The following is a 12,040-nucleotide window of genomic DNA, read 5'->3' on the forward strand; positions in this document are numbered from 1 at the left end:
CGCCTTCCGTTCTGTTGCGGGGCTGGAGCTGGTTCGTTCCCAGCTGACGCAGCAGTTCTTTACTGCGCGGGATTTAGCTGGAGAGAAACGAGGCGCAAAAACTCAACGCGAAAAGGAACCGTTTCCTCCTTTACGAAATAGGCAGCCACGTCCTCCGGGAAGCACCTCCAGCAATCCGGAAGCGCCGAGGATCCAGCAGGAACGACGGGAGGAGTTGCAACCCCGGTTCCAAGGAGCTCTGGGAAATGTGGTCCTCCATCGTTGCAGTTGCTGTCATGACCGTCCATAGAATTCTGCTTTTCTCCGAGTTTATTGAATCCCTTTTAAAGCCATCTAAGTCCACAGCCATGACCACCCCATGCCGTGGCAATAAATCCCACAATGATTTATTTTTAAAAAAAGAAGTGGAGAACGTTTATGCATACAATCTGCTGATTTCCATCTGAATTAGCAAGGTGCAATGGGGGACAACAGAAGAGATGGTTGGACAGCGTTCTTGAAGTGTTCTTGAAGCTACTAACATGAGTTTAACCAAATTGCAGGAGGCAGTGGAAGACAGGAGTGCCTGGTGTGCTCTGGTCCCTGGAAGAGTCAGACATGACTAAACGACTAAACAACAATAACGAGCTACTTGATTTGTACCTGCCTTGCACATCACATCAAGCAGTCTTTCTTACCAAAATGCAGCCAGAGAATAATATTGAGAGGGGGGGCTGTATATTCAATAGCTGCAACTTGCTCTTGTCACTGAAGGTGACAAGCAGAGTTGGGATAGATTTGTATGTATAAGATTTGTATATATAAGTTGTTTTTGTGGGTGGGATCTTAGAAACAAGATTCTCCAGGGACCAAAAAGTTGTGGAATCTAAAAAGCAACAACAGCTCTGAGCTGCTTTGTGGTTTTGGCTAACAAGTGACTTCAGCAGAAACTCCTGGCCCTCGTCAGGACCCCAGCACTCGACTTTGTTTTAGTCTCTTCTTGTTCTATGAGGGGGCTGTGTGAGTTATAAAAAAAAGCAGCATATAAATGCTGTAAAATAAATACATACAAAGAATTCCTAAAGCCCTTCCATGTTTTTACAATACTTGTAGCTACATACAGAATTTGAGATGGAGACAAGCTTTCACTTTAAAAAGTTACTCTTCTTATTTCTGGCTGGCTTTTTCCAGTGCTAGTAAAAGCAACTGGTCCTTTTATCCTGCAGCTCAACTGGCCTAGTGAATTGCTAGGGAACAATCCATTCTTTCCCTGCACTGCCGATTCCTCTAGCCACTTGCACTGTGCTTTCCTTCTTTGGTGACAGCTCACCTTACCAGCTCTGAAATGTGTGCCATTTGCTCCTGAGCCATGACTGCCCAGTCCTGGTTAGACCCAGATCCTATTTATTTCCCCCCTAATCTTCACAACACTTTCCACTCAGCTCTCCTTCCTCAAGATTGAGTCTGTTACTGCATTGGTCTTCACACTGCTGCATAAGGACAGCAAACTGCTTCATCTAAGGTGGGCCACAACCACAGCAGCACAACCACCATACAAATATTATTACTCCTCAGACAAAGGTTTGTGTTAAAAGTGAGTCTGAATATGGAAAGGTTAAAGTCTGCTGTGACCACGTTAACATGCAACAGCCAGTCCATGGCGTTCATGCGTGATTCCTTGTGTATCTCTGTCTCCTCAAACTCTCCTCACCCCACAAAGCTAAGCTTTGCTCTGGTGGGGCTCAATGCAACCTCCAGGAATTACCCATAGCAAAAGCCTCCCCCCCAGCCCCCACAACCTTCAATCCTGCCCAGAACTCATCTCCAGAAGGCGGAACACAATGTTCTAAGAACACAGGGATCTCGCAGGAGCAGATCATCTCCAACTTTTACTTCCAAAACACGGAAAACAATTATTAAAATAACTGAAGAATAAGAATGCACCTCTCCGACAGGAAGCGTTTGATCTGCATGACTGCTGCCTGCAGACAGTGGTTGTTGTAAAAGTTTTCAAAATGGTAGAAGAAGAAAAAGATCCAAAGGCAATTTGGAGGGAGACCATTTGGGAAATGCCGAGAGGAGGAGCAGCAGCAGCAGCAGCAGAGAGGATTCCTCAGATCTAGGGAGGGGATCCAGTGAAACAGACCCAGGAAGTATACGGGCAAGGGGAGAGAAGAGAAAGTAAACCACTGAAAAGGAAACTCTGCAAAATATTTTAAATGCTTGGGAAGAGGTCCATGGACCAGAGCCAGAAAACTGGTGTGGGGGAGGAATGAGTCTTATGCGGACCCGAGGCAGGTTTTTGCTAGGTAAGCCACAGGATCCAGGCACCGTCTGTGAAAGGGACCCCCTTGGGCGGGAAATTGGACCCAGGTGTTCAGCTGATATAGATGCGGTGGAAGTCATTGGCGCCAAAGGCCGCGTTGCACTTGGGGCACTTCCGCTGGCGGGTGTCGTAGCGTGTCTTGACACAGTCAAAACAGAAGACGTGGAAGCATTTGGTGAGGACAGCATCCTTCTTGCGGGTATTGCAGCAGGGGCAGGTCAGCTTGGCCTGGAGATACGGGACAGATAATTCGTGTAAGATCCTTGACTTGGCTCTCCGCAACAAGGCTTGCCCTGGGTTGCCAACCAACCAACCAACCAACCAACCAACCAACCTGCTCCTTTCTCCTCACCTTGTACTCCTTGATCTCCTCCTGCAAAATCTCATCAGCATCCGCATACACCTCCACTTTGCGCTGTTTCTCTAGCTTGCGTCGCAAGCGTGATATGTCCTCCTGAGGAAGGGATGCAAGTCAATGAATCCTAAAGGTGGTTAGCAAGACGGAAGGTAACACTGGCATACCGAGAAATATTTATCAGCAGCCATGAGGGCTAGTAACTTGCTTTTTTTTTAATCTAACATTTTCAACCAAGAAGAGCATTAGAGCAGCTGACAGACTTGCAGAGGAGAACAAGTTATCCTCTTTTCTCCTAGTACCTGGGCTCTTTTGAGGTTGAAAGATTCCTTCTCCTTGGCTGCCCGGTTCTCGGCCATACAGGTCTGGATCTCCTTCAGCTTACACTGAACGTGCTCCAGCTGCACCTTCAAGTCCTCTGCCAGCTGGGCAGCCTCCACTGCCTGCCAGAAGAAAAGCAGCAGAAGCCACCACCTCAGAATCTCCCAAGGACAATCAGACGCAAGCAGCCCCAACAAAGGCACCCCATTCCTGGGGCTGTGAATACATAGCACAATTGCACTGTGTGCACCCAAAAACCAGCAATGGGAAGAGAACGCAGTAGCTTGGGAATCTCTGCTTCTAGTTTCTAGCCCCCTAAGGCCATGGAGACCAACTGAGAGGGGATGGGCAATGCCTGGAGAAACTTCATAAGCAGAGGGGCTGGGGAGAGAGACGGAACAGGATTTCCAGGTCTTGGGCTTGCAATTGCCCCCAACCCCAATTACTGACAAGACCAGAATATGTTATCTAAAATACAGGCAGAAAATATAACAACGTTTCAAGATTGAAGAACTGAGCTTGTAAAAAGACTCACTGACCTAGAAAATAATTTTGCTTTTTGGAGCAGAAGTACCCACGGCCCTGATTGTCTCCCAGTTCAGCCCATGGCTCCTCCCAGCTCCCTCTCCTCACCTTCCTCTTGTTGAGTTCCAGGGCCTGGCTGCGCAAAGTGAGCTCCTTCTCCACTGTGCCCAGATTCCCCTGCAGAACACGCTCCTTCTCCTCCAGCTTCTGCACCACCAACAGCTGGGTGTCCACCTAGGCACGGAACCAAAGCCAAGCCTTCAGGACATGGGGCAGGAGCCTCCCCTCAAGACTCCCCCCTTGCCTCAGGCTTCACAACTGTGTGAGGAGTTAGGGGGACGGGCTCTGCCTTACCTGAGATTTGAGGGCCAGCACCTGCTCAGCCAACTCGTCCTTCTCCTCCCGCAGCAGCTTGTGGATCTGATTGGACTTGATGCGCTCCGACATCAGCTTGAAGTTGGCGTCATCCTTCTCGCGCAGCTGCTGGTTCAGCCGCATGTTCTGCTCTTGCATGTCCTCAAAAGCCTGGCCCGTCACGTCCATTTCGGACAGGAGAGCCTCCTCCTCCTGCCCCAGCAGAGCAGACATAAGGAAGGGAACGAGATTGCTCAAGTTCTCCCTCCTTGCCCTTGCAGCTTCCCTTATTACTACACACACACGGCTGGTAATTTTTTGGGGGTGCCTGTCAATCCCCTGTTGGCATCAGGACATCAGGCGATTGAAAGGTGAGTGGTCCTGCCCACCTGCCATAGTTGCACTGCAGCTGTGCAGGGAAGTGGTGGCCAAGGAGCCTTGACTCCTGCACCCATCAGCAAGGAGAATTCATGCGCATACTACTGCTCCCTGCAGAAAGCAGGAATGAACTGACATGGCTGACAGGTGAAGGTGGTTTTGGAAAAATGGCCTCGCAGGCCAAACCCTGGTGAGCCGGTGAGCAACCCTGGTCTATAGATGGACTAAAACAAACATCAGGCCTATGGGAAGGCTTCCACCCTGCAGGACAACTTACACCTCGGCTCCTCCCACAGCCAAATACCTGCTTGGTGGCAGCCAGCTTCTTCTGCAGGTGCTCAATTTGCTCCTCGGCCAATTTGATCTTGCGCAAGGCATCCTCGTCTGCCATTTTCTTGCTCTCTTTCTTCTCTTTCTCCTCCAACTCGCGGATCCTCACCCGCAGCTCCTCCACCTGCCAAGGGGACCGAGTAAAAGGGAACAGGGGTGACTCCTTATCCCTAGTCCCTCAACACGGTGCTGCCAAATCCATCACCCAGCACTAAGGCAGGACAAGCCAAATTGCAAGCGTCACAATGTTATTCGCCCTCATTTTAAAAGCACAACCAACCAACCCCAAGCCGCTTTTTGGGGAACTATGATAGCTACTGTCCAGATGCATCATTCACATCAACTTGCCCAGAATTAGCATGCCAATATGCTATATTGTCACTCAGATGTCCACTATTGGGGGGCTTTTGGGTTATGTATTTTGTATTTTGATACAGTGATCTTCGGATGAAGGGCGGCATATAAACTTAATAAAAACCCTAGAGAGGACTCTGACTCACTCATACTTAAGTGTGAACTAGCAGAAGGGGCCAATGGGACCTGCACCAAAGCTTGACAGTGCTTAATGCTCATGTTCAGAGTGCCAGCCAGCCCTGCCCTTTTCCAGGGCACAACTTTCCACATCCCTCCAGACCACCCGGCATTCTCCTTCTACCCAGCATGCCCTGTCCTTATCAGGCTGTTTGGGGACAGAGGGGCTATTTTTGCACTTTCCGCCAAACTTTGGGGTTTCCCCCTCACCCAGCTTGCTGATATCTCCCAGCTCTGCGTGGATAGCGTCTCTTTAACTACAGAAGGATCCACACTTGAGAGAATTGAGAGTAGCGCATTTCACCAAAGCAGAGCTGGAATAAAAGGGGGGCAGAGGAAGTGCAATGTTCAGAAGACAGCAGGCATCCGTGTGCAGGTGGCCTCTCACCTCTGCCTTGGTTTTCTTCTCAGCGGCCATGAGCTGCACTTTGTCCCGCTGCTCCTTGGGGGCCGACTTATACATGTCCAAGAGTAGCTTCATCTCCTTCTGACTCTCCTGAGCCTTCCTGGGGAAGGAAACAAGGTCAGCATGAAGTGGGGGGGGGAAGAGACCTTGCACCCCATGGTGCCAAGGTTTCCCCTGGACATCAGCCATGAGGTGGCAAGCTTTTAAGCCGGGGTTATTGCTTTGAGACCTATGAGAAACTATAGGGGTGCAAAGGGAGGCTTCACACTGTCTTATAAGGAGCCTCTCAGTTGGGGGGTAACTATTTCAGCGAAGTTCTAGCTTACAGGGATCTTTCTTACCTCCCCCTGGGCCCAAAGACCAGAGTGAGAGGCCTACCACCAAGGCCTGCCTCCTGAAACCCTAAAATCTTGGCAAAGCGTTTTCTGGGCCTCCAGCTCTTCAACTGCAATAAAGCCCTCCAGAGCCCCATCTCCCTCTCTGCTGAGTGCGGAGGTGCAGCTGCTCCCAGGAGCCAAAGCGCTGGCACAGATCCTCCAGGTTCAGGGCCTTTCCTGAGGCCGCCGTGTCCTCCCCTACCCAGTGCTATCCCCCCCAAAAAACATCCTTTGCATTTGTCTAGCCTTCTCTCCGCACAAGATTCCTCTCCCCACTTCCCCACCCCCATTTTGAAACGGCGCCATCTTCCACCTCCCTCACTTGAGTTCAGTCCGCAGCTGCTTGAGCAGATCGGAATCCTTTTTCTTGGGGTCCTCAGAGCCTCCGCCACCCTTCTGCTTCTCCCGATCCCGCGAGGAAGAGGACGAGGAGGAAGACGACGAGGAGGAGGCCTCTTTGTCCCGGTCCCGGGATCTCTCGCGATCCCCGCTCCGTTCCCCACCGCTGCGCCCCTTGGACCGCTCAGGCTCCTTGGCGCGGGGTGGCGGGGGTGGCTGTGGGGCGAGGGGCTGTGGGGCAGGCGGCTCCTCTTCCTCCTTTTTCATCCCTTCGTGGATCCCGAGAGGCTGGGGGGCAGCAGCCTCCTCCTTGGGCTCCTTCTTCATTTGCACCTCCTTCGGCTCTTTTTTCACCTCGGGAGGTGCTGCTCCCTCTTCCTCTTTCATGGTGGCGGCCCCTGGGGGCCCCAGCAGCCCTGCGGGGTCCTCAGCCCCTGGCGTAGGGGGCGCTGACGTGGAGCTGGAGGAAAAGCCGCTTTGCTGCAGCCGAACCTGAGCAAAGAACAAATGGACATGAGCTGCAGGGTAAGGTGGCCATCACAGCACCTGGAATTATGGAGCTCAAAGCAGGGGGTGGCCAAAGGCCACTTGCAGTCTCCAGCAAACTGTCATATGGGTAGCAAGGAGGAGAAATACAAAGAGAAGGGGGGGGGCCGTCGCTGAGTGGTAGAGCATCTATTTTGCACACAGGAGCTCCCAGGTTCAATCCCCAGCATCTCCAGGTAGGGCTGAAAATGTTTCCTTTCTGAAAACAGGAAGGACAATATTGAGCAAGATGGACCAATGGATTGGGCTCGGGGTAAGGCATCGTCCTCTGTTCCTGCAAGAGGAGTGTCCTGGCCACTTGGGGCTTTGGCCCCATCCACCGCCAGCATGCAGCCCCCAAGAGATTCCTTTGGGAGGTTATTCCCTGAAACCTCCCCCTCCTGCAGCCCCACCTTGTTGATCTCCGCCTGCACTTCCCGGAGCTTCCGCTTGTACCGCTGCACGTCGCCCTTCAGCTGGTGGTTATGGTTCTGGAGGCTGCTGATCAGGTGGCGCATCTCTCGGTTAATGGGACCTCGGGTTCAAATGGAGGGAGGGGGGAAGAGAAGAGTGAGAATGAACAATTTGGTAGGAAGAGGAGATAGACTTCTGCACAGGGCAGACCTTAGAGCAGGGTTTCCCAAACTGTTTTTGGACTACAGTTTCCATCATCCCTGACCACTGGCCCTGCTAGTTAGGGATGATGTTCTTGTAGTCCAAGAACAGCTGGATACCCAAGATCTGGGAAACCTGCCTTAGAGTATTAAAGGGAGAAAAGTATTCATTTGGGGCCAAACCACAAATGCTCAAAGGGAAGGAATGCAGCCTCACCTGCTTGCTCGTTGGCGGCCAAGTTCTGCTCAAATTCAATGCGCAGCATCTCATATTCTTTGCGCACCTGGGCTAGGGTGTCCTCCAGCTGGATCACCTCCGTCCGCAACTTCTTCTGCAGGTTCAGCTCATCACTCTGTTGCCGAGGAAGATGGGGAGGGGCAAGTAATATCAGCCGGGGGGGAGGGGGAGAACAGGGTGCAAGACCACGCTTCCTCCTTGGTAGCTTTCGCAGTCCAACAAACAGTGGGGGCGTAAGCTCTTCCCACTGAAATGAACCTAAATCAAGGGTGCCCACTGATTTCAATGGCTAATTTTAGAGGCCACTAAGGGCTTCATGAGATTATGCAATCAGGGCCTAAAAGGAAGGCCACCAGCGGCCACTAGCCATGATGGCTATGTCTCCCTCCGATGTCGGATGCCTCCAAGTTTCTTAGCATTGTGGGGAGAATAGGGCTCTTGCACACAGGTTCTGCTTGTGGGTTTCCCACGGGCATCTGGCTGATCCAGCAGGGCCCTTGTGCTCTTCTATGAAACTGCAAAACAGCTTTCCTTACCATTCTATCTAATGTTTCAAAGCTAAGAGGTACAGAAAAGGCTTAAGCACGCCTGCTGACTACCCTTTCAGGGGTTAGAGAGCAGGCACACACACTTCACGGGCTCCCTCACCTCCATGTGCTCGATGTGGCGCAGGTGGCTGTTCTTGGTGGTGAGCAGAAGGGCCCGGGCCTCGTCCAGCTGCGTTTTCACCTGCAGGCTCTCGTTGTACAGCAGCGAGAACTGAGACTGCAGCACTTTGTATTCCAGCGTCTCTTTCACCGCCTCCTCGGGCAGGCTCCGTAGCGCCACCTGCAGGGGAAGGGCAGAGAACAGATGCCTGGGGGAGGAGAGCCACGGTAGCTCTCCACACCAATTGCCCCGTGTCATCACCCCTGGGAGTGGTCTTGGTGGCTCTTTTAAAAGAAACATGCCCCATCCTGCATGTTCGGGTATACAGTGGTGCCTCGCAAGACGAAAAGAATCCGTTCCGCGAGTCTCTTCGTCTTGCGGTTTTTTTGTCTTGCGAAGCAAGCCCATTAGCGGATTATGGCTTAGGGGCTTAGCGGATCAGCTGATAAGCGGCTTAGGGGCTTAGTGGATCAGGTGATAAGTGGCTTAGCGGCTTAGAAAAAGGGGGGGAGGGGAAAAACCCGCAGCAACTCGCAAGACATTTTCGTCTTGCGAAGCAAGCCCATAGGAAATTCGTTTTGCGAAGCACCTTCAAAATGGAAAACCCTTTCGTCTAGCGCGTTTTCCGTCTTGCGAGGCATTTGTCTTGCGGGGCACCACTGTATTAAGTGTAATAGCAAGTGTACAAAGAAACCCACCAGCAGCAAACGGGTCAAAGGCTCAAGATACTCAGCCTGAGGCTTGTGCCTTTCTGCCTGATTGCCGAAAGGCTTTGGATGCTGCACGCACGAGTGTACGTAAAGGAAGCAGCTGAAGTTGTTTGGACTGATTTAGTTCTATTGATAAATGTTGGGGGAGGGGGAGTCATGGGAACATAGGAATCTGTCAAGAGCATTGGTCAATTTAGGTCAGCACCTTTGATTGACAGTGAACATATCCAGCCTTAGCTGGAGATGCCAGGGATTGAACATGTGACCTTCTGATCTATGGGCCTTTCCCAAAGTCAATCTGGAATTCTTTTGCCAGGAAGCAAAGAACACACAGGTCCTGCTTTCTGAACACAATGCATTCTCAGAAAATCGTTCATTAGGCAAGCGTGCATATAACAAGTTAATGGCTTTCATTATTTCCTATAGGAACATTTCTAATCCATGCTTTCTCACTCCATGCTTTCTGCCTGAAACTGCTGCAGCCAATCAGCAAAAATAAAACAAAGGAAAAATAGATTTGTCCAATCTCTCTTGCTCCCCAATTTGTCCAATCGCTCTCATTTCCCCCCATGGTTTCGGCCTGAAACAGCAGCTGCTGACCAGCAAAACACAAACAAGTAAAGAACTGGACAAACTCCAGCTGTTTGGATATCTGAGTCAGCCATTTATGAATAATTCTTTGTGTTCAGATAAGTGAGATTTTGGATAACAAGTGTTCCGATAGCAGAACCTGCATGTAATGGACTGAGGTGCCAAGAAAAAGAATATGGAACACTGAAGCACTGCAGCTACACAGATGGAGAGAACCTGGAAATGCACAGAACCAGAGCTCTTCAGAGACACCGCTTCCCCCCATCACAAGGACTAGAAACATAAATAATATCCCTCTGTACCCTGCACCTGCAAAAGTGGCTCTAAGGCAGATTCTCCAGAACCATCATTCCTGGTGATACTAGCATATTTTCAGCCTACCACTAGAGGGCATTCTGCTTCCCTTCCCCAAATTCCACAGGAGGCTCTTCCTTACCTTGAGCTTCTCATTGGTCCTCACAGCCTGCTGCATTTCATGTTGCAGTTTCTCCAGCTCTGCCATGCGGCTGTTGGCAAGCTCTTGGTGCTCCTCCAGCTCCGCGTTCAGCATCTCAAACTGCAAAAGCCCAGGCACAAAACTGAAGCAGGAAGATTCCACAAAGGGAAGCACTTGGACCTGCAAGACTCGCATCCCAGCACCACTGACACCCCCTTCCCCCACCCCCCCCACCCCGGTTGTTTTTCTCCCGCTTACCTTCTGCATGCTAAGTGTGATCTGCCCACCCTGGAACCCGCCGGAACTGCCCGATGCGTAGTAGCCCGAGTTTAGCTGCCAAAGGAGTTAGAGAACAAAGTTCAGTGCCTTGTACTCTACAATGAACCATACTGGCCCATGGGCTGGGCAGGGGGAACAGGGGGCCCCTGAAGGTCTTTGCTTGCCTGTTCCAGGGCCTCAGCCAGGTGCTTGTTCAGCTTCTGCTCCCGCTTGCGCAGCTTCTCGATATCCCACTGCAGGTCCTCGATGGTCGTCTCCATCTCCAGCACTTTGGTCTCAGAGGAGGTCACCTTGTCTTGCAGTTCCGTGTACTAAGCGAGCCAGAGGAGAATAAGATGCAGACAGGCCGGGCTTCAAAACGATTGTCTCCCACAAAGCGGCATTGGCCACGGGAAGCCCCGCCTGCACCCGCCCTTTGCTGGCATCTGACAAGGAACCTACCTCCAAGGAGATCTTATGGTGCTTCTCTTGCAGCTGGGTGGTCAGGTCCTGCAAGTGCCGATTCTCCCTCATCAGGTCCTTGTTGAGAGACTTCACTGCTTCTTCCAGTTGGTCAAACTCCACTGGGGAAAGAAAGAAAGAGGCCCCTGAGAACCCAGGACACCAACTCCCAGCCCCCGCCCCCAGCAATTTCCTCAGCTGGCTGCTACAGGCTATTTACAAGTTTGCATTAAAACGTCTTACGATTCCTTCACCGCACAGGCATGACAAGAACAGAAAACACCGTGCTGCTTCCAACACCTCTCTCCTCAAGAGACCAGAATTTTGCATCTCAACACTCTCCCTTTTCCATTAATTAAAATACTTATCTAGTTTCTCCACAGGTCCTATTTACTGCATGCAACGCTTATGCCTCCATTTCTAACAAACCTTTTCTACTATCTATTCCACATGAATTCCAAATCATATTAGGGCTTTTCGGAAACGCCCCCTCCGCCCCCAACATAAACTGAACAAAATCAATTGATACCAAATAGAACTTATTTCGCTTTGCTTTGCTCTTAAAGCAAGAGAACTGTTTAGGTCAGCATCTTGGACACAGGTAGGAACTAAACCTTTTAATACCAGGCTTTTACCATCTCAACAGGTTAATAATAATAATAATATATCCTTGAAAATCAATGAAGCACAATTATTATTATTATTATTATTAATAATAATAATAATAGAAGCATTCATGTCAGCATCAATAAAAGATCCCATGAGGTGACCCAACTGAACTCCCAAAGGACCTTTCCCCTAAAACGCTGCCAAAGTAGACAACTTTATCCATAATTGTTGCTTTTGCCATCTCATTTTTATAGATTCTTTTTTTTTTCAGTATTTTTGAAAATTTAATTTAAAATGTAATTTTAAAAAACCACCTCCCTTTTCTAACTGATGCCTGGAGATAAAGTAAAGGATCCTGGGAATGCTGTCAAAATCATAGGGTTGTTGTGGGGATTAAATGATAAAGGGCAGAACCGTGTAGAACACCTGGAGCTCCTTAGAGAAAAATGCGGGAAATAAATGTGATAAATCAAATAATAATAATAATGCTTCGAAAGGTGCCTGCTCAGCCCGGCTCTGACATGGGGCCTGGCCTCACCCCGGGCGTGGATCTTCTGGCAGAGTTCCTCGGTGCGCCGGTGGATCTTGTCAGAGAACTCCACGATGCGGGAGACGGCGGCTTTGGAGAACTCCATGCGCTCCTGGAGCTGCAGCTCAATCTCTTCGCTGCTGCTGCTGGCCAAGGTAGCCAAGAAGGAGAGGGCTGACTCGTTCAGCACAAGCCCCGT

General features: G+C 50.5%; 1 protein-coding gene across 1 annotated transcript; it reads right to left on the reverse strand.

Annotated features, from left to right (window-relative positions):
• Window positions 1-1,840: 1,840 nt before the first annotated feature.
• Window positions 1,841-12,034, reverse strand: RNF40 (ring finger protein 40). Its single transcript, XM_081834987.1, has 16 exons — window positions 11,851-12,034; window positions 10,704-10,825; window positions 10,427-10,573; window positions 10,242-10,316; window positions 9,984-10,103; window positions 8,247-8,426; window positions 7,578-7,713; window positions 7,160-7,281; window positions 6,205-6,713; window positions 5,488-5,605; window positions 4,543-4,692; window positions 3,861-4,073; window positions 3,615-3,740; window positions 2,963-3,103; window positions 2,658-2,759; window positions 1,841-2,533 (listed from the first exon to the last, which is right to left on the reverse strand). The coding sequence occupies exons 1-16, from the start codon at window positions 11,945-11,947 to the stop codon at window positions 2,357-2,359; spliced, it is 2,535 nt and encodes an 844-aa protein (XP_081691113.1). The 5' UTR covers window positions 11,948-12,034; the 3' UTR covers window positions 1,841-2,356.
• Window positions 12,035-12,040: the final 6 nt, after the last annotated feature.

The sequence above is a fragment of the Podarcis erhardii genome (assembly GCF_964252035.2).
Source record: "Podarcis erhardii genome assembly, chromosome: 13".
In the NCBI taxonomy this organism is placed as follows: Eukaryota; Metazoa; Chordata; class Lepidosauria; order Squamata; family Lacertidae; genus Podarcis; species Podarcis erhardii.